The sequence below is a fragment of the Pocillopora damicornis genome, chromosome 9 (genome assembly GCF_964200805.1).
Source record: "Pocillopora damicornis chromosome 9, jaPocDami1.2, whole genome shotgun sequence".
Classification (NCBI taxonomy): domain Eukaryota; kingdom Metazoa; phylum Cnidaria; class Anthozoa; order Scleractinia; family Pocilloporidae; genus Pocillopora; species Pocillopora damicornis.
The window spans coordinates 1,480,993-1,502,355 of NC_142678.1; the positions used below are offsets into that span (position 1 = coordinate 1,480,993).

Sequence of the window (21,363 nt, forward strand, 5' to 3'; positions counted from 1 at the left end):
TCCTATGGGACTTCCACGGGGAAAGCGGTTTTTAACTTGGAAAAATGTCATCTTACCTGAGGCTTGGTTTCGGTCTCAGTGTCCTGTTAATTGAAACACAAAAGGTCAACTGGTCAACTCAATTAGTTAAAACATTCACACACAAGTGACATCGGATACACTTATGACATTTAATTAACATTAAAAGAAAAAGAAAAGGCAAACTACTAGTTTTAAATGGTGGATTTCGATATGTGTAGTTAGTTTTAAAACCTGAGGGAAAGAAAATGAGAAAATGACTAACATTGTGCCTAGAAAGGATATTTTGATAAGCTTTCTACTCCTCCCCTTTTATAACACCTTTCTATCCATTACCCCTCTCGATTATTACTTTGATCGCCATTTTGGTGGAGGTGATATTCATTATACAGAAACTTAGGCTACCATTTCCCACATTTAGTACATCTTCACTACACTACGCTAATACCTGTTCGCCGCTTCGGTACAACCTCCTAGATCCAGATTTTTCTGTTTGGAGAGAGGCGGGATCGCTGTAATCTTGTTGGTAACCTGGGAACTAGACCGACACAAAGCGTAGATGAAGTTTAACGGTTCTAAACATGACTACTAAATAGTTAATCCGCGAGCGCGCGTTGGATATAAGATGATAGATAGCCAACGAGGCCCGTGGGACCGAATTGGCTTTAGTCATCTAATTGTTTAATACAAACGCCCCGAAGTATAGATAAATCTTCCCAACTTTATTTTGTGAGAGCAAACGGAACGCCAATGTTACAATGTAAAAAATCACTACTGGTTTAACTCGCCTTCATGCGCGCAGATGGCATAATGGCTAAGCCAATGAAAACTCTTTTATTGCATTATCCAATGCTCCAGTTTTTAGTAACAAGAAATATTACATTGTACTTAAGGAATTAACAAATCGATTCCATGTTGCCGTGTGTCTGTTCTGAAACAGATCACAGGAGGCGTCAAAATGTGGTCAGAGCATAAAAGTAGCACACGAGGCGTAGTGTGTCTCACTGATGTTCTTCAGCTTTCAGAAGTTTGGAAAGCGCAAGAACAACATACGAACAGAATGTGAATGACTTACTGAAAACTGTCCCGCAAACTCAGCTGGAAGAACGGCCTAATGAAGGAAAAATAATGATTAATACTAGGGTTCTCTTTCGCAGCCAAACAGGTTCACAGGGAAGAAGGAGGGAGGGGAGGGTGGCTGGAGCTGTAAGAAATCCATCACCTGCGCATTCCCGTCATTATTACAATTATTATTTTTTTCTAACAACGAGAGATTTCTATTAAAAGTCTGGAAACAATCCTTCCTACGCCTTAAGATCGGGCTTATTAAAAAATGGCGATGACAATTTCTTTGACTGGCTCAAAATTTGGAACGAAATGCGAATTTTTGGGAAAAAACCCAAAGAAAAGGAAACAAACGGACAAACACGAAGGGGTTGCATGGATGATGTAAAATGCAAGAAAATATTTACGATGAAAAGCGACCCTCTAGTTTAGCTTGTATGCAATTTTTGTTCACTGGGTATTTCACTTACCGGTGAACCAGGAGGTCCTCTTCCACCTGCGGGACCCTGAGATAATTTTATTGAATACAATCAGAATTGTTTACAAACTTAATTTAATAATGTTATATCACACTAGCATTGACAACACAATTAAATGCAAGAAACTCTCAGATCAAGAACCTAGAAACAAAACCGTATCAGACCGCTCTTTGAGCCTTAACTTGATAAGAAGCACCTTTACTGTACTGATTTCTTTCCCTGTTAGTCAAAACGATTTTCTTTCTTTCTTTATGTTAAAGCACAAATTTTTCATTTTTGAAAAAAATGTGAAGAGAAAAACTTACCTCTTGACCGTCTTCGCCCTGAGAAACCACAAAAAAATAAGAAAGGAGAAAAAAAAAAGCAGGATATGAGAGAAACGTCAGTTTACAATCACTTTGTGCTAATGGAAAGCCATGTTTATATAAATATTTCTAAAATATTAGTTTTTTTGAAAGATTTTCAAACTTAATAAACGATAACACTGTTACTCTACCTGACGACCACGATCTCCCTGAAAAAGTAAAAATAAAAGAAAGTAACGTTATTAATGAAAATAAACAGAAGAAGAAATAGCTAACATGGGACGCCAAAATTAATCGTTAGAGCCATTCCCAATAAAGGTCCATAAAAATACTCGGTAATTAATAGGTTGTGATCATTTACGCATTACAGACCAAATTTTCAACTGAGTGTCGAAAGTAGTCCGTGATTGCTTAGGTTGTGTTTTCCTTCGCTCTGTGATTGGACCAGAAAACTCACGGCATTCTCTAAACCAATCACATGCAAAACTGAAACCAACCACGACTTGTTCCCTTACCTTTGTCCGCGCTTTAGGCAGTTTGTTTGGTTGACTTTGAGTTCTCATTAACTTAAACGAATTTTCCTTCTTCTGTTTGACCGTTGCGATTACCTTGGCTTTGATATTTTCGAAACTCAAGTGAAAACTACTCTAAGTCCGACTAATGAAAATATCAGCGTCTGAATTAAAGCCGTTCCAGAGTTGAGATTCCCGTATCACGTTGAAGAAGTTAACGTAAGCAAAAGTAAGCAGCTAATGAAAAAATAATAATTAAAACTACCTTCAATCCTACGGATCCAGACATTCCTGTTGGTCCCTGTCACGAAATAAAGTTTAATAATGTTATAAGGACTTGACATCCTGAATATCATCAAAATAAAATACCCATGTATTTGACTTACTTCAAAACCTTCGTCCCCTCTTTCACCGACCCGACCACGTGGCCCATCAGCACCCTGGGCAGAAGAAAAAAAATTTCTGCAGTAAATTGAACTCAATTCGTGAGCTTCCATGTTTATTTAATGAACGCCGCAGCTAGGAACGTGGCGCTTATCTGTTCACCTGCTTGCAGGCCAGTCCATTGTAACAAATGATTGTATTAAATTTAAATATGAAAAAATGTTTTTTGTAATGATTTCTATAAAACGATTTTACGATTCTTCAATGGGTATTGCACCTGAAACGCAGTGGACATATTGAATTCCGTAACGCTTAATTAAGTCAGAGCGCAAAATATCTTTTTGCTGGAAAATACATTAACAAATAGGCAAATGAATAATAACAGCTGACAGCCTACCACAGCTCCTTCTAACCCACTATCTCCTCGTGGACCAATGGAGCCTTTTTGACCCTAAGGTTGAAATATCCATATGAGCATTAGCGAAATATCAAAGGATCGTTGGGTCCAGGGGCAAATTTACAAAACTGGACAATCATATATCACTGTGGATAATTGTTTCAAGTGATGTGAAGAATTGTTGTAGATCAGTATGCGTGTCCTACTGCATCAACAGATTAAGCTTCTTGTTCAACTCGACGTCTTATGTGCAGACTACACAATAAACATATTTCTTTGGTGTTGAAGTGTACCTACCAACAATGAAAATTTATCATCCCATTCCTGCACCGAACATTTCCTCACTGAGTAACGTTAAATGAAAAGATTTTAAGCCACGACCTACCTTTGGTCCCAGGCTCCCGTCTGGGCCAGTGTCACCCGTATCACCCGCGTCTCCCTAGAAATTAAAATACGTAAAGAGAAAACTTTAATACATCTGCTCTCTTTTCGCCTAGGAGTTTTGGCTCTTTACACTTTACATCCTTCAAAAAATAAAAATCTAATGTCAACGAATAGAACACAGATGTTACAAATAACAATATCTTGTCAAAATCGTTTTGTTTGATTTTCTTGTGAGGGAACCTCACTTTGTTTTTTCTCAGACATTCTCGGCATAAATGTTTGTAGTTAACATTATTTTACATTGTGTGTTAGGCGAAATGAAACAGATAAATACATAACCAAATAAATTAAATGATCCATAAAAAAAAGAATGAGCCATCAAGGATTCTAATGAATACCTTTTGTCCTCTTGAACCGACGTTTCCATCATCACCTGATTCTCCAGGATCGCCCTGGACTCAGACAAAAGAAAACTGGAATTATTAATGAAAATGGGAAAAAAAGTATTATAAAAAATTTGGTTTCTTAAAATATTACGTTGGTCTTATTGAATTTAAAGCTTAGGTATATGATGTCATGTCAACCAAATTGGTGTGAACAAGCAACCAGAAATACATTGGTAGGCTAAATACGTCACGAGTAAGTTAATTTAACGATATAAGAGGCTGAAACCGGAAAAACCGGATGAAACTGCCTTGTATATAATCGACTCACCGTGGCACCAGGGTTGCCGTCAGATCCTCGCGAGCCACGCTGACCTGGAACACCCTAAAACAAGACACGCGAATGAGTGGTGTGTATGAGAAAACAAGGACTAACCCTAACCCTGAATGAATTTATGAATTAATGAACCCCTCACATACCAAACCTCTTTTACAACGGCGCACTTTGATGACACAATGTAATCATGATCTTAACCCTCTCTTTCAGTAAAAGAATTAACTTGCAAGTTACCGCGAAAGAGGATGCTAGATTAATCCTGGTTGTGGTGAGCTATCTTTTGAGGTTCAAATGCCTCACAAAACGGAACGGGGTTCTACTTCTCATTTGGACTGTGTTATCAAACAAGGGGTTTAACACCAGGCAATGTCTCGTGCGACTACCCCACGCGACTCTCTGTGGACCTCTGGGAAACTTACAATGACTATATTATAAACATATCGGAACCAGAAAAAGTGTAACTTGACTAGAAGTGCCTCTTCAGTGAGGGTAACAGATTAAACGGTTACAGCGTAACCTCAACCCAAGGGATGCTTACGAGACTGTAAAAAGTGTCCCCTGAATAACAGCGTCTCTGCAGCAACGGTCACAATTAGGATTAAATTTGGTGGCCCTTAAATGGGGCTGAATAAATGGCTAAAAAAAAAACCTTTTCCAAAGAGAGGTTCCAATGGACTTCTTTCTTTACAACAAAAGCCGCACAAAGTTCAAAGCAGCCTCAAACACTTAGTAATTAAAACAGGAAAGCGTTGTCTATATGAATATTGAACATACCACAGTGCCTTCGGTTCCAGTGGCTCCTTCTTCGCCTTTTGGACCCTCCGGTCCAGTTGGACCAACATCTCCCTGTGATCCAGCTGCTCCCAAGTCGCCGTCAAGGCCCTGAAAAGCGATAGGCAAGGGTTATTCGGCTGTCAAACAAAAAGTCATCCGCTCGCTGAAACAATATCACCAAGAGTATCCAGGAAACTTGGGAAAAATGCATCCCGATCCCCACCCCTGCTCCTAACATTAAAACAACGTTAACTAACAGACAACTATGACACCTTCACAGAAAAAATTGTGAAGGGGAGGGAGGTGTGTGATTTTCGTTGTAAAGCAGGTCCATAAATAGCAAGTGCTTTAATCTTTTACAACGGAAAATCAGGAAGTATATTCTCCATACTGTTCTCTATACATTTCCTTAGGCGCTGACAAGAAGAACTTGTTTAACAATGAAGAATTTCTTAGGTTGGCAATGAGAATGATAAATAAACAGACAAATGAAGGAATGAATGTTCACATGTATCAATAAAAAAGAAATGAATACATATATAGATATATACATAGTGGTAATAGGACTGAGTGGAGTCCAATTCGGTCTGTAATCACACGAGTGATTAATAAAATCGGACGACCGCGAAGCGGGAGTCTGATTTGTTTATCACGAGTATGATTACAGACAGAATTGGACTGCAAGAAATCCTGTTACCAATTAATCATAACTATTTCAATTTCCAAAAAAACAAATACACCTAGAACAAATATCTCCAGTGGAGACAATGTCTTTAGTTAAAAATTCCTCCATTTTGGAAATTGCCTAGTTTTTCTTTGGATAAGTGGTTGTTGCTGTGGTTATTGTGATCAATTCTGTGATTGGTGGATTTAGCTGAGTGGACCTAGTATGATTGACTGCTTAAACTGTCCGATTACAGCCAACTGTCCGATTACAGCCAACTGTCCGATTACAACTGTACAGAATGATTAGTGCAAAATGAAGTTGCAAAGGCACCAATAAGAATTGGGGAATTTGTAATGGTTATGATTAATGAAGAAAAAGATAAACACAGCTCGAAGGAGAGCATGCCAACATAGAGACTAGATAAATAGCTGTAAATCTACTGAAAGTTCAGGAAGCTTATTTTTCTTGACGAGCCCTACCTTAGATCCATCTCTTCCAGGTTTTCCTGCTTCACCAGATTCACCAGGACTTCCCTGTGACGAAAAGAGAGTTCAAATGGTTTTCAGTTAAAAGGAAAGCAGAACAGCAAATGAAACTGAGCCTTAAGCTATATCCTTTGATTGCCTACAAACGCTCTCAAAACAAGAAAAAGAAAGGATTACTGAGATAATACTGCTGCTCAATTGGGGCGATCTGATGGCAGACCCTTTTTTCAACGAGTTGCCCTTTTTCAAAAACACTTAGTGCAATGTAACCAAAACAAAAAAAGAGGACAAAACGAGCAAGAAAATACTTACAGTGGAACCGCGTTCGCCAGACTTCCCTGGAGAGCCAGCTGCTCCTACCTCACCCTGTAAAAAAAAAAAAACAAAAAAAAATTAACCAGGATGAATTCAAAGAGAATGGTTTTCTTTTTCTCGTGAAGTTACCACAGTATATAAATCTTCATCATTTCAGAGCAATGACAAGAAGATAAACTTACATCTATGCCAGCTTTTCCGTCTATTCCTTCCTTTCCTTGTTCTCCTGTTTCTCCCTAGCAAAAAAAATTGTGAAACATTGACAATATTACGTAAACGTGATATTGTTTCGGCTAACCGAAATAAAATCATGTTCAACTTTTGAAATAGGTTGCAATGAAATATGATCTTCTTTTTTTCTTGAGCGGCCTGTAGTGGGCCATTTTGTCTTTTCATAGCCAAGAAAATTGAATTTCAGCGAGTTTCCCTCACCATCATACATGTGTATGTTCCTTATACGAAAACATTCTTCTGAGAACGACGATAACTGATGATTTTAGTTAAAGTCTAATTCATCAATTAAGAAAGCACACACTCCATTCTCAAGTGAAGCTGATCACAGACCCCTTAACCACGCAATAATCGACCACTCAACCCCAGGCAGGGTGGCTCAGCTGCAGTGTCATGGACGCGTAATCCGAGGAAAGGAAACCTGAGATTTGGGATGACTCATGACTCAGTAAACGTTCTGAAAGGGTTTGATTTGTATTCCCTTGTTCATCGAAAAATATTGCAAATAGCCAAGAAGTCTGTCTTTAAAATCCCGTTCCAGAATCGGTATTTTTACAATTTTTGTATCATGAACAATGCCGTATAAATCACACATAATTTGATCTATAGCTGAATGCTGGTAACATTAACCGTCTCACTCTCAGAAGTGATTCGATTTTTACTTTCCTTGACAATTTTAACACAGTATCCAGCGAATAGCTCATTAGAAAAAAAAAAAAAACCTATCAGCTTATCAGATAACATCAAATATTCTCTACTGATTAATTTCCAAGAAAATTCACAGCAGTCGGAAGGGAGAATCATTTATGAGATCTCTAGAGTTTGAAGGGTTAAATCAACTGTACCTTTGCTCCCGCTGCACCTTGGATTCCTGCCTTACCAATCGGTCCAACATTGCCCTGAAAAAAAAAAATGTTGAGTCTCTCTGGCCCTAGAGTCCGTTTCTCGAAAGTCCTGGTGACTTTATGGCCCCGTAAAGCTGTTCTAATTTTCATTCCAGATGGGGGTTTCAAAGGTTTTGAAAACCCCACCAAATAACAAACAATTAAAGAAACAAAATGGACTGGTTAGGATGCCAGAAACTACTACTTATTCAAATTTGATTTTAAAATATGGTTTCAGGCCCGTTTAGTTACCGGGACTTTCGAGAAAAGGGCTTCTGAACGGATATTTTTCGTGTCAGAGGAAAGTCACTTACCCTCATTCCAACTGGCCCTGAGTAGCCGGCAGCTCCATCTAAGCCAAAATCACCCTGCGAATAAAGTAAGACAAATAACGGCTCATACACCATGGTGAATAAGCCAATCAAATCACAAGAATAAATGGCGGTGACGTCAACGTCTTTGTCACCAATGGTTCATTGGTGCTCCATGCCAGCGTTGGCAAGGACGTTTTAGATCCAATTGAAAGAGAATCTCCTTTCTCCTTATTTTTTAATGTCCCACAATCGTTGCAAAAGAAAAAAAAAACTTTTTTCGTTTATGTATACAATCTTCCACCTAGCCATCTGACTGATCTTGCAATTTTGCAAGGGCATTGTCGTAGGAGGCTATTTTTTAAAAAAAGGGAAAAAGAAAAATGAAGAATTACATTAACTAGAATAATAATTCAACCACAATTATCTTCACTTGCAGGAAAAAAATTGAGGGAACCTTTCAAATTATCTTCCACTTACAATTGACCCAGCAGTTCCGGGTGGACCAGGAGGTCCAGGCTGGCCCTGGGCTCCCTGTACAACAAATTGGAAAAAAAAAAACATTTCATTAGTCTCCTTGAATGCAAGATGACAACAAATTTCATATGGGCCAGAGCTCAAACAGGAATGCAAGAAATTGTTGGCAACAGTAACGCGTTAAAAACCGTTTCCTTACGAGACGTTTGGGGATAATTTTCTCAGGAACTTAGGATTAACGTTGAACTCTTTCACATCGAAATTGCTGACATTACAAGTAACACCGAAAAAGGAAAAGCATTCAGGGTTAATAGGCTAGCTTAAAGTTAACACCATTGATAACGTTAGGTTTCTCATCATAGATTGCAGATCACCCCAATCCCCTTTTGTAGCCGATGTATTCATTTAATGCTTCCGTATTATAGTCAAGAGATCACTTATGCAGGACACATCAATGCGGAAAAATGGCGAAGCTCTCACCGGTGAGCCCCTGCCTCCGTTGTCCCCTGGGGGACCGGGATCACCAACAGCACCCTAAAAATACGCAATTCAAATGAAAAAGTTAAAGTGGCTCTGAAAAGTATAGAAATTTAAAGATACAGTCCTTTGGTTTTACACAGCCCCTTGCCGTACACTTAATCACTTAGAAAAATCAAAAATTCCCAAAGCCATGACATCACCTTGTTTCCATTGCGACCAGTTTTTCCACTACTTCCTTGATCACCAGCTCCTCCCTACGGAAAACGCACATGTGTGAAAATAAAATAAGCAACCCTGCGTTATATCGGTTACAGAAAGGTCAAGTCATTAAATTTACCGCTGGTCCAGGTTCTCCCATCATTCCCGTTGCCCCGGGTCCTCCTGGTCCTCCCTGTAATGATAAGAGTAAGTATAGACCTTAAGATTCTTAAATGCAGTCAATGGTTTAAATTTAAATGATCGTTCGTTTGGTTACAGAAAAGGTAAGCTCCAGGTAATATTCAATGAGATGTCTTGTTTAATGAATTCACACTGCGGGTTACCCTTAGCCCACGATATGAGTATCTAGAAAAAACTGTCATTTCTGTGAAACCTATGAAGTAAAAAGCACATAAACTTCAATTTATTAGTGCAATAGATTCCGACTTACGCTGTCGCCTTCCTCTCCACGATATCCCTTTTGACCCATGACTCCTTGAGCTCCCTAATTATAGAGTGGAGACACAGTTACACTTGCAGCTTATCACACGAGATTGTTCGCGGTACACATTAGCAAGATAAACTGGTCAAGGCTCCTTGACAAATTCCATAAGGAATAATTTGCACCACCCGGCCGCCCGTCCAGACGTTCGTATGTCAGTGCAGAGGGTTAAAATCATCTTAGCGTGCCATTTTTGGACTGCTGAATTGGCAAGGAAATGTGTCGGAACTTTTCATATAACGCTTTAAAGCAATAGTAGTGAGCGAATATTCAAGAGCCAATGTACCATTTATTTGCGAACGTTTCTCCTGTCGTACAAAAATCTTCATTATGAACTCCAACGGTCTCGGCCCCTGGTCCTTTTTTTTTTTTTTCAATGTCACTCCCTATCCCCCTACCCCACCGCCTCCCCCCCCTCCCCCCCCCCAAAAAAAAAAAATTAAAAAAACAACTTTATTGACTCCTCAGGTGGTTAAAGGAAGCATGTCTGCCTTAGTGGAAAAGTTAAAGACAGAAAGAAAGGAAGGGGAAGGTAACAGCGGGCTTAAGGAAACTTTATCTAGGCTCTTTTATAATTGAGCAGTCAGTATGTACCTGAGAACCTGTATTTCCACTGATCCCATGTAATCCGGCGGCTCCTTCTTGACCCTTCGGAAAAAAAAAGGACATAAAAGCAAATGATGATTAACTCCAGATTTTCACCGAAATACAGTAAAACTCTCAGAAATTCCAGTGATGCAGTAATGTGTTGCATATAGGTACAAAGAAGATTGTATTTGACGTTAACTTACCCTAAATCCTTTAAGACCTGTTGGCCCTTGATCTCCAATGGAACCAATCATGCCCTGAAAGAAGAATACATTGCGGCCATTTTAACACCTTTAGCTCAATAGCGTAAATAAGGGTTGCAGTTTTCATCGAGGTGAAAACGATATAAATAAAGTAAAATGGTTTGGCTCAGGTGATTCTTAACTCTAACAGAAACTTTAACAGGAACAGTGGAAAACATTTCCAGCGGCATGGATTCCCTCTATTAAGTAACAGAGCAACAGGACATGGTCATCGTGCGCTAAGGAGAATGTATTCGAAATGTGAAAATTACAGCTGAATACAATAAGCCAATTGAAGTGGAGTACGATGCTTCAAAGATTGGATGGTGATCAATGGCCCTTATCGTTTCACGAAGACTAGCTGTATGCAGTAGAAACGTCGCGATACACATCGGGAGACAAACGATAATACCTCATAACCGTCCAAATCTAACCATTTATTAATTTACATATTAAACAATGAAGATTCACCTAGGGCGATCAAAGATGCGAAGCTGTTTGTTTCTTTACAGCAGAAATTACGTTATGCTACGTATAACCAGTTTTTAAACATACACGCCCATGATATTTAAACTCAAATTTGAACGCTGTTGATGACTAAGATCGTTTACCTCGTCGGCACTACGAGGTGGGGGGAAACTGATCAGTTGAGGAATGTATATGCATTTTTCATGACTTTTAATAGAATAATTGTATCAGGAAAGTAGAAGAAATTTGTAACGTTTAAAGTTAAGCATTTCACTTGCCATTTTCCCTTCAAAGCCAGACGCACCAGGGGATCCCGGGTCCCCTTGTGGACCCTGAAATAGTTGATGGAGAGGAGATTCATAGTTAACGTTTCGGATCATAATAAACACATGTAATCAAAAAAGGGTATCTAGAGACAAGAAGGATATGTGAACTGGCGAGGACAAATAACATTTTAAGTGTTAATAAAAAAAGGAAATATCGATACACTCTTCTACCAATTTTGGCATGACGTGAAACATCTGTGCTTCCAATTGCACACGGTAATTTGCCGATGAGTCCTTTCTATTTGAAATAGAAGTTCACGTACATCAATGCTAAATAAATCATTCATAATAGTGACGTGAAATCCTTCTTTGTTTGTTAATTAATAAATGAAAATAGTTGTTACGATTGAGGACTTCATACATCTGCTCCACTTTGTCCCGGAGTGCCAGCGAGACCACGATCGCCAGAGACACCCTGAAACACATTCACAATAGCTAATATGAGGTACGTATAAGCTTAGGAAGATACCCAGGATTCTGGTTGCCTTGGAGATGTGTTTTGATCGGCATTAAGATGGTCCGTCAATTACACGTTGGTACGTCCTAAGTTAATAACTACTCCCATTCTGGTTTGCCCATCTCATCGTTTAATTTTGACGCGCCTTTTTAAGACGATTATGAGAGTGAAACCCTTGGAAAGTCTCCTAAGGAGATTAATGTAAAGAACGAGTAAAGCTCGAGCTAACAAATAAATAAATAACCCTCGATCATTTCTTTAACATTCAAATCATGGTGCTGATCATTAGAAACTTTCACATTTTTCAGAATTTCTTCCATACCAATTATGAGTTTTGATCTCTGTACAGAGCATGGATGTGCTCTAGTAACGACAGATTTGGAGTTAAAAATTAAATGAACACATTATGATTTTACGAATTAGTGATAAGTATTCTATGATTATGCTGCTGAGTAATTTTCTCAGTCTGTGAACTCACATTAGGTCCTCCAATTCCAGTTTCTCCTGCTTCGCCAGGTTCACCCTCAGCGCCCTGTTACATTAGAGAGAGGCAGTTCAGCACCTGATATTACTCTTCTCCTTAAATATATGCCATGCAAGACTACAGTCCAAAGCGACTAATTCAAACAAACACCTTAATAGAAAATTATTCGACTACATTCAATATAACCTGAATTCATACCCGGATGAGCTAGTAAGGCGACACAACCAACTGGGATACGCAAAAACTAAATTTAAGAAGCGATTTAATTCTTGCGGGTTGTTTGTTCCTTTGAAGTCCAAAATGTTATGATCACGGTTTCATCGGAACTGACTAAAGGTATGGAATGGAATGAAAACTTTATCCTGTACTGTTTCAGACACTTCACCTGTTGTCCCATCGGTCCCGGTCTCCCAACTCTGCCGGTCGGTCCAGCATCGCCCTTTTTAAAATAAACACACAAATATCACAAATCTTACGAAAAATTAATTTTTTAATTTGATCAAAAGTCATTTCACTGTTAATAAAAGCGATACATACCGCTTCTCCTCTCCTACCCGCTGCTCCAACAGGACCAGCAGCTCCAGCACCGCCCTAGAAGGACGAATAATAGAAAAACTGATCATAATCTTCATAGCAACATGATCAAAAGGTCTAACCCAGAAGCAAATTTATAACAGTAATTGAAATAGGTTTAAATTGGGCAGAAATCATACTCATAATATCAGACAAAAAATCTGTCGACTCGAAGTTCAATAACCACTATTTAGCATCTAGTTTGAAATGGCTCAATACTATTGCCTGATTAGTGTTGGATAGTATTGGTTATTTGTTACAATATTATACGGATCCAGTTGTAAAATAAGCAATATAAAGACAGAAATCAATTAAGAACTTGACATGAATTTTTGCTGATAAATTACTCCGCCGAAATCTGATCAATCATTTTTTCCGCCAAGCACATAATAGTGGCGAGAGCCAATCTGTTTTAGAGGATTACCCGGATTTCAAACAAATAAATAAAATCTCACAAAATAACTCGAAGAGTAGCATATACTTTAAATATGATTATGCTTACACTCATTCCACGAGATCCATCTACACCAGCTGCACCTACGGGTCCCATGGAACCCTGGAGATATCGTTTGAATAATTTAATAATAATAATAATAATAATAATAATAATAATAGTAATAACATTCAAGAGTGTATTTTTGGTTACTTTTCATTATTATTATTATTATTTTTTATTTTCATTATTTTAGATTTAGATAAACTTATACAACGTGTACATATATATATATGTATGTATGTATGTATATGTTATATCCTAGTCCACATTGCCTAAGCTGTGCCCGCAATGATATTGATATATACATTCAATTAATTTACAAGTTATTTTGCTTCTTCGTCAAATTACCGACAATTGCAGTGAAACGATAACAGATTTATGATTTGACCACTTTCTATCGTAGGATTGAACAACGAATTTTTTTTTCCTTGACAAGATCATGGAACTTTCCACCAAAGAGTTGGGGGAATGAAAAATAAAAATAAAAAAAAATAGCAAAGAAAATACATTTATTGCTTCAACACAAAATTGCTATAAGCAACTTCATAACAAATTTGTGGTAAACTGAAAGAAAAATTGAAACTCAACATCCAAGGATTGCAAGAGCTCACGTATAAAAGCGTTACATACAGGTTCTCCCATGCCTCCTTCGTCTCCCGGAAGTCCAGCTAATCCTTGCAAGCCCTGTATTAAGTAAACAAAAAAACTTTCTGGTACGTGTCCTCCGTCAGGGTATTTAATTTTCGAATCATTCATTGAGATTAGAAACTTAAGTTTAAAAAGCAGCATATGTTAGATGGGACTTTCTTTTAAATCCCTCACGGAATTTGGCAATACTAGACAGGATCTTTTGACAACGATCTTAGAGATTTCACGAAAACCAATATCTTACAAAAACATAAATATTTAACTAGGATTTTGACACAGAAACTTAAAGGAATTCATCTTGACCCCACATGTACCTGCCAAAAATACGATAAAAGTGGATCTGGGTAAAGGTATACAAAACGAATAAGTGTTGACAAAACGTACTGCGCTATTCACCGGATAGGGATTTATGCAAACGATAAAAAAAACAAAACAAAACAAAAATACACACACACGCACACAAAAACACAGGGGCCCACACAGGGGCCTGAAGTTTTGTCCCTCTTAGAAAAGAATTTTAAAACCTACCGGATCTCCATTTACTCCGTTAAGGCCAGGTTCACCAGCTCTTCCCTACAAAAGGATAAATCACACATTTATGAGACTTTTCTTGTAAAGTAACAATCAAATTTCGACAGTTTAGCTTCGTAAGCAATGCACATGTTGAGATGAAAATATTTCCCAGGTCACAGGATTATAATTGTACGCGTTTCTGTTGGATTCTTTGAGCACAATATCATCATACTGTTCGGAAATCATTGTTTTTTTAGGAATCAAAATTACGTTGAAATCTCCAATATGAAAAGTGGGTCAAAATCTTGAGCCAAAAAAAAAAAAATAGACCTACAAAGCCTGTTTATGTAAACAAAAAAACGAGAAAAAAGGATCAACAATGGAAAGATAAAATGCCATTTTTTGGAGAGCTTGGTATACAAAGAAACTTGTTACAAATCTGATTAGTACTCACTCTTTTCCCAGAAACTCCATTAGAACCTGAGCTTCCTTTGGGCCCCTGAAAGGTGTAAAAGAAATCTTTCATGAAAAAAGGTTTAATTAAAACGCAGAAGTTATCCTAATGTATCTTAGGTGTTCTGTCTTTGAAAATTTGTCCACCCAATCCGGATACTCCCAGCCAATGAGTGTATGGTGCTGTTTAAGTTAAAGAGCTGTGAAATATGTTGAAATAACACTCTTTTTTCGAGCGGGAATCTCACATCACATCACATGTACCGCTCATCCATTGACTCACCTGGCGGCCACTGAATCCTGCTGAGCCCGCATCACCGGCAGAACCAGGAGCTCCCTAGGAGTTGAGACATTTAATTTTGATTAACAAAAATCCACACATACATTAAGAAAGATATAAAATTTCGATAATCTTACCTCATCACCAACGTCCCCAGTTGATCCCTGGGACCCTGCAGGACCTTGGAGACCCTGTGGGGGACAAACAATGGACACAATCATTGCTCGAGTGACACGGTACTAATCGTTTGTGGCCATGGAAACGTCATTTATGTTTTTTATTTTCCTACCATGGTTCCTGATGCCCCTGCCGCACCTTGACCTCCTGGGGCACCTGATTTACCCTAAATAAATCATTGAAAAACAAAAAAATCAAACAAAATAAAAAATGTTATAAGGATGTATCGATATCTGCTTCTCTGGCAGCAGAACCAGCTGTTCACATTATATCATCCAGAACGCTTGTCTACGAGACAACTTCTCAACTTGTTAACGTAATAAACCAGGTTATGCCTGACACTGATCCTTACCTGAAGGCAAATAGACGATGCAGACTCCTCACCTGCATCCTAATATAACTTTAGCGAGCTTAATAGAGCGTGCTCCATGACAAACAAGGCGAGATAAATGGCATCTTTAGAATAATATTGACAACAGTCGAAGATTATAATGATGATGACGCTGATAATGACAATAACAATGGCGAGGACGATCTTAGCTCTGTGCCTTACTTTTAGAAAACTCCCAGCGATTATTCAATAACTTAGCTTAACCTTCTTTACCGACCATACCTTTGGTCCAGTTGATCCTCGTTCCCCTTGACTTCCATCATTTCCAACAATTCCCTTTGATTTAAACCAAAAATAAGAATAAGGAAAATGAACATTTAACTCGGACATTACTAAGGCAGGCAACACAACACTCGCTTAGTACAAAGGACAACCGACTCACAGATGTAGTTTTCACAAATTCAGTCAAAACTGGATGACTGTGATTAAAGAACTTACTGAAAGAAATGACTTTCACATAGAACAAGATTTAAGGTTTCAAGAATTGTCGTCTTTTTTTCATCGAGAAGATTGTGCTACGAAGCTCGCTACCCTACCTCAACTCCTTTCATACCAACAAGTCCAACGCCTCCAGATTTACCAGGAAAACCCTGTTAAATAAATCAATAAATATGTCATTAAGAAGACTTGGATAACTTAAGAAGTTTGGATAACTTTCCAACAATTTGGTCATTTTTTTGGCTTTACCGGTGAACCGTCCTCTCCTGGAAAACCATCATCGCCTTTAGCGCCCTATAACAAAACCCAAATCAATCAATAAATTATTAAAAATATATTTTAAAAAGAGCCAATCATTATTAAAGGGTATTTAGTGACATTATATTTGCAAAATGCACTGTAAATATGTAATAAGATACCGCCCTCCTAGGGCACTTTGTACTTTACATATTAAAAACATACCGAACTTCCTGGTGCGCCTGCAACTCCACTAGATCCTGGTCTGCCCTCAGAACCCTATCAAATCAAAAATCACACGTGATGATGTTCATTAGCTGACTTTGTGTCAAAATAAAGTCCCCTATAAAGGAAGTGTTTTTAACTGCAGTTCATTTTCAAATCATGTGCTCACTGAGCGTCATCTCGTGTACCGTGAAGCGAAAATTCGAATGAAGCTGCAGCTGTCTCCAACATCATTGTTTCTTTAAGGTACAACTATTTTCAGAGTGTTTCTTGGTAATATGCGACTACGTCTGTGTATTTTCTGATCAATTGTTATTTGAGTCTTACTCTTGATCCGGTTATTCCTGGTGGACCGCGTAAGCCTGGAGCACCCTAAAGGAACAGAAATATGTATAAAAATGAAATGAAGAAAAACTGAAAACGCAAGGATACACTTGTGCTACAAGTGAAAACATCACGTGATAACCTTGGACGACTGTGCCATAAGAAGCGATGAATTAAGTGGTTAAACAATTTCTCACCCCATCTCCCTTAACACCTCTGGATCCTCGTCCCCCACGTCCTCCAGTCATTCCCTACAATATGTAATGATGCAAATGAGTATTAAATCTGGGGGTGAAACGGGTGTTTTCTCACTACTCTCGACAGTTGAATATATTCTAAGGGCTCAAACTTAAAGTTATGATCAACTTATAAGTAGAAGAGCCTCATGGGCGTCGATATTGAAAACAATGTCATGGCTGATGCTTGTTTTAAAAATAATGTATTAAAAGGAACATTAAATATGCCAACTTTTATGGCATAGTTAATGAAAAGAGTATAAAGTTATTCCTACCGTTATTCCCATTGCACCCATAACACCCGGATCTCCTTCACTACCCCGCACTCCCTGTCAGAAAACGCAAAGGCAGACAACTTTGTTAGAGTGTGATGTTTGCCGTCGTCAGCATCAACTGCTTCTGTCTGTCTTTAATCCAATCATTTTGCTAAAAGTTCCTTATTACGATAAAAACATCGCAATTCTATTTAAGGGGGAATCTGAAGCGTAAAAGCAATTTAACCCACTCTTTGTCCGGTTTCGCCATTTCTTCCGGGACTGCCCGCTCCGCCACGGCCACCCTGTTGGAAATAAAAAATTGAAAAAATAAAAAACACATCCAAGATGAGACTTTGGACGTTTTATTTACTAGTGTACTTCGAATAACAATCCATCATCCAGCACACACGCGATTTATCGTATGACTTCGCACGCCGTAAAGTCGTTTACTGTAGGCAAAATATTTGAAGGATATTAAGCTCAGTCTTCCTACAGCTAAATTACGCCACTACCAAGATAAATTTTACTTCGTGAATCGTAAAGTTAACGATTTGAAACCGGAAGCATCAGTTAGTCGAGTATCCTGATCGTCTCAGTAAGAGTAAGGAATGCTGTCGATAACATTAAGCGACGTATCAAAAACCTGCATGGAAGTCATTAGCAGTGAGGCCATCCTACCTGTTTACCGGGCGAACCTTGAAATCCTCGGGCACCATTTGGTCCCGCAAGACCCTAAAAGGACAACTTCGTATGAGAAGAACATGCATATTCTTTGAGTTAAACGCTGTATGTTTAAAACTAATTTTTCAGCATGTCTCTATTGTTTTATTACAGTTATGTCCCGTAATCCCGAATCCCGAATCCCGAATCCCAAAATTTCTAAAACGGTAAGAAGACAAGGGGACCAAAGGAACGAGATCAGAAAGGAAGCATTTAGGTGTCACAAGATTGAACACCTTTAAATAACCGTTGCCTTGTCCTACATATCTTGGCCTAAAGTGCTTCTTCCAAAATAGGCAATTAATCTATTCCTACCGCTGGTCCTTTATCACCAGTGGATCCCGTGCTTCCTGGTCTTCCGAGCTCACCCTGAAAAGGAAACATGTCCAAAATGCATGAACACTATTTTAAGATCAAGTATGCATAAAAAAAGAAGTAAATGGCTGGCACATTACTCAAAAAACAGATAGTCTGATTGATAAAAACATAGCAACTACTATCACGATCCGTTTGAAAAAAGGTTTGCATGAAGGGGTTGCTTTTAATTTATTTTCAGTTCAAATTCTACAAAAGTACGTAACAGTACCTTTGCTCCTTTGCCGCCTGTTGGTCCAAGATCCCCCGTTATGCCCTAGAAATCAACAGGAAATAAGATTAAACTGTGCATATGAATCAAATGCAATCGAAAGACTCCGTAGACGTACAAATGTTGACACTTGAAACGGCTGCATATAGAGACACGGTTCTATCAATTCATTGTGAGAAACAATTCCTCTGGTTGGCATGCAACCCTTTGACCCGCTGAGAGTGACTAGCATCTAATTTCTTCTCACAATATCACCCCTGAATCAAACATTAAGGTTACGAGAATAAAGGAAATCATTAAATTTGAAACCAATTCTCCTTGTCAACACCTTGGGTCCTGTATAGAGCACAGTATCGAGAATATCTACACTGATGTTGGGTGTTAAGGTTTAAAAGGTGAACAGTATTCGTTCCACGTTATAAACTTGTACTAACGGTTTCTCCTGAACGTCCCTCTCCTCCCGTAGGTCCTGCTGGTCCAGGATCGCCCTGAAAGTACCCCAACACGAAACCTCAATAAAGCCACAAAAGTAATACACAAACAAACAGAAAAATTGCAATAATGACAGATTAATGTCAAAAACTTAAAGGTTTCTACAAATGTAGGAGTTTTACACTAAACTGAATCTGACTCATGTCAGTATACACAAAACTGGATCATTTTTGCGAGACATGCTTACCGGGCCTCCAAATTCCCCTTGTTTACCAACCGACCCGCGGGAACCCGTCACTCCGTCAGTTCCCGGCAATCCATCAGATCCGCTTTCACCTGTGGGTCCGGTATCGCCCATGAGGCCTGTGTCACCTCCCTGTCCTGGGCTTCCTTTGATTCCTGGATCACCCGGCGCTCCTGGGCTGCCGGGACCTCCTTTAAAGCCCTGGTAAGTTTTAAAACAAGGGCACATAGATTTAAAGTTCCTTACTCGTAAAAAAAAATATTTTAATACTCCAATCATCCTCAAAGAACGCTTCACGTTTTAGAAAAAGTGTAAATGAGCTTCTTTTGATTTTCTCCGCTTTACTAAGCCCCCAGCTTGCACCTACGATCATTGCCACCTTATTGCCCGTCCCTAGTAAAACCCTTGTGAAATCCTTACCCCCCCCCCCCCCCTTGGTATTTGTTTGGACTGCGTAGCCTTATGCCTTATTCCCAATATACTTTAATTTGATGCCCTGTATCAGTTTTTGTTTTTAATATCGTAGGTTTTCAACCACAGGCGGGCATACTGGTCTCTTCATTTACTAAATCCAAGGGACAAATGGGAGAAACTTAATATTTGCACTCGGCAAGTATACTTAGTGTGAACTTTATTACTATGATAACAAACATTAACATACCTGAGTTCCAGGTGCACCAGCTGGTCCCTCTTTTCCCTCGAAACCCTGAAGAAATAAAATAATAGGTAGTTAATAAAAAATAAATAATAAAATAAATAATCGGATGAAAGTTTAACGAATTCGAAAGTGTTCGAGACTATGATCTCATACCTTGTCGGATGACGTATTGTTACACGCATGACGAAAGCATTTTCCTCTTAGTGTCTACATTGGCCAGCTGATAGCCAATCATATTAGCGAATGGTGTCATATTATCTTTTCGCACCAGAGCTGATTTAATTTGATTTCGGCGGGAAAGTCAACCGCACGTTACTGACCAGAATTCACCAAGTAATTGATGAATAAAAATGCTTACTGCTTGACAATGAGAGAGAAATTTTCAATTGAGTACAGGAAATCCCGAACCAAAGTAATCTCAACAGCCAATCACAACGAAGAAAAATATCATAAGCAGCCAATGAGAACTTAAAGCAAAGTCAAGCAAACTGCCTGAGGCACGGGAATACACGATTAACCGGTTTGTGATTGGTTCCACTTCTGGAGCTATTTGGTTGAAGAGCTGGCGCCATTTTTTTGGACCAATCGCAGACCGAGGTAAACCAAAACCGAAGCAATCCGGTATTAATTTTGACACAAAAAAACTGACATAGAAAGTAGTAGTAATAGCGTTCTTACTGAAGGGCCTAGGTAACCGGGCCGTCCGCTCACTCCGCTTAATCCATTCATACCCTAGATCAACAAAGATATAAAAAACTTTAACTTAGTAATGTTTACCTATTCAGGCGTCGGGCATAGTGTGCATTTTCGTGGAATACGCATGTTAAAGAAAGTTATTCGAACGTCGTATACTCGAGGAGATGCTGCCTCCCACACCCAACGATAAATTTATATTTGCAGGGGAATTCGCGAATACTATTTTGCACGTTTTCCAGGGAACAATTTCAGAAATAAAACCATGCAAAACCACTGAGTATTTAGTAACTATTTTCCTTAACATAAAGTTTATAATAGATTGTAAGATTGCTAGAAGGGATTAGTTTACTAAGAATTAATAGGAAACTACGAGGTATCTCACGTAAAAATATATAAATTTCGACACAACATTACTTTTTTTGTATATATTATGTGACCATAAAACTTAGAGGAGGCGCACGTTCGTCGTTGCGCCCCAGCAGATTCACTTATCCCTGGTGACTGCTAAATTAGCTAGCGCTCACATAATAGCCGCGATTAACATGCTTTCAGATGGTGATGATCGACCTTATTTCATCTCCATTTCTTACGCATGACTAAAAGATTTCGGCTATTTAAGTCTCGAC

The 21,363-nt window shown here is 38.7% G+C and overlaps 1 protein-coding gene across 1 annotated transcript in view; it reads right to left on the reverse strand.

Annotated features, from left to right (window-relative positions):
* The window catches only part of LOC113685752 (uncharacterized), a 33,882-nt gene that overhangs the window by 3,992 nt on the left and 8,527 nt on the right, over nucleotides 1-21,363 (reverse strand). The window contains exons 15-66 of the mRNA XM_089181679.1: nucleotides 20,720-20,773; nucleotides 20,045-20,089; nucleotides 19,387-19,584; nucleotides 19,142-19,195; nucleotides 18,708-18,752; nucleotides 18,437-18,490; nucleotides 18,080-18,133; nucleotides 17,650-17,703; nucleotides 17,420-17,473; nucleotides 17,106-17,159; nucleotides 16,912-16,956; nucleotides 16,585-16,638; nucleotides 16,372-16,416; nucleotides 16,221-16,274; nucleotides 15,907-15,960; nucleotides 15,406-15,459; nucleotides 15,254-15,307; nucleotides 15,120-15,173; nucleotides 14,838-14,882; nucleotides 14,399-14,443; nucleotides 13,853-13,906; nucleotides 13,229-13,282; nucleotides 12,691-12,744; nucleotides 12,539-12,592; nucleotides 12,148-12,201; nucleotides 11,574-11,627; nucleotides 11,165-11,218; nucleotides 10,380-10,433; nucleotides 10,183-10,236; nucleotides 9,538-9,591; nucleotides 9,226-9,279; nucleotides 9,089-9,142; nucleotides 8,889-8,942; nucleotides 8,412-8,465; nucleotides 7,935-7,988; nucleotides 7,582-7,635; nucleotides 6,688-6,741; nucleotides 6,503-6,556; nucleotides 6,185-6,238; nucleotides 5,039-5,146; nucleotides 4,259-4,312; nucleotides 3,943-3,996; nucleotides 3,546-3,599; nucleotides 3,161-3,214; nucleotides 2,766-2,819; nucleotides 2,645-2,680; nucleotides 2,059-2,076; nucleotides 1,868-1,885; nucleotides 1,554-1,589; nucleotides 1,094-1,129; nucleotides 467-556; nucleotides 57-83 (exon numbers count right to left, since the gene is read on the reverse strand). Of these exons, the coding sequence (XP_089037805.1) occupies nucleotides 57-83; nucleotides 467-556; nucleotides 1,094-1,129; nucleotides 1,554-1,589; nucleotides 1,868-1,885; nucleotides 2,059-2,076; nucleotides 2,645-2,680; nucleotides 2,766-2,819; nucleotides 3,161-3,214; nucleotides 3,546-3,599; nucleotides 3,943-3,996; nucleotides 4,259-4,312; nucleotides 5,039-5,146; nucleotides 6,185-6,238; nucleotides 6,503-6,556; nucleotides 6,688-6,741; nucleotides 7,582-7,635; nucleotides 7,935-7,988; nucleotides 8,412-8,465; nucleotides 8,889-8,942; nucleotides 9,089-9,142; nucleotides 9,226-9,279; nucleotides 9,538-9,591; nucleotides 10,183-10,236; nucleotides 10,380-10,433; nucleotides 11,165-11,218; nucleotides 11,574-11,627; nucleotides 12,148-12,201; nucleotides 12,539-12,592; nucleotides 12,691-12,744; nucleotides 13,229-13,282; nucleotides 13,853-13,906; nucleotides 14,399-14,443; nucleotides 14,838-14,882; nucleotides 15,120-15,173; nucleotides 15,254-15,307; nucleotides 15,406-15,459; nucleotides 15,907-15,960; nucleotides 16,221-16,274; nucleotides 16,372-16,416; nucleotides 16,585-16,638; nucleotides 16,912-16,956; nucleotides 17,106-17,159; nucleotides 17,420-17,473; nucleotides 17,650-17,703; nucleotides 18,080-18,133; nucleotides 18,437-18,490; nucleotides 18,708-18,752; nucleotides 19,142-19,195; nucleotides 19,387-19,584; nucleotides 20,045-20,089; nucleotides 20,720-20,773 (2,835 nt within the window). The remainder of the gene's footprint in view (nucleotides 1-56; nucleotides 84-466; nucleotides 557-1,093; nucleotides 1,130-1,553; nucleotides 1,590-1,867; nucleotides 1,886-2,058; nucleotides 2,077-2,644; nucleotides 2,681-2,765; nucleotides 2,820-3,160; nucleotides 3,215-3,545; nucleotides 3,600-3,942; nucleotides 3,997-4,258; nucleotides 4,313-5,038; nucleotides 5,147-6,184; nucleotides 6,239-6,502; nucleotides 6,557-6,687; nucleotides 6,742-7,581; nucleotides 7,636-7,934; nucleotides 7,989-8,411; nucleotides 8,466-8,888; nucleotides 8,943-9,088; nucleotides 9,143-9,225; nucleotides 9,280-9,537; nucleotides 9,592-10,182; nucleotides 10,237-10,379; nucleotides 10,434-11,164; nucleotides 11,219-11,573; nucleotides 11,628-12,147; nucleotides 12,202-12,538; nucleotides 12,593-12,690; nucleotides 12,745-13,228; nucleotides 13,283-13,852; nucleotides 13,907-14,398; nucleotides 14,444-14,837; nucleotides 14,883-15,119; nucleotides 15,174-15,253; nucleotides 15,308-15,405; nucleotides 15,460-15,906; nucleotides 15,961-16,220; nucleotides 16,275-16,371; nucleotides 16,417-16,584; nucleotides 16,639-16,911; nucleotides 16,957-17,105; nucleotides 17,160-17,419; nucleotides 17,474-17,649; nucleotides 17,704-18,079; nucleotides 18,134-18,436; nucleotides 18,491-18,707; nucleotides 18,753-19,141; nucleotides 19,196-19,386; nucleotides 19,585-20,044; nucleotides 20,090-20,719; nucleotides 20,774-21,363) is intronic.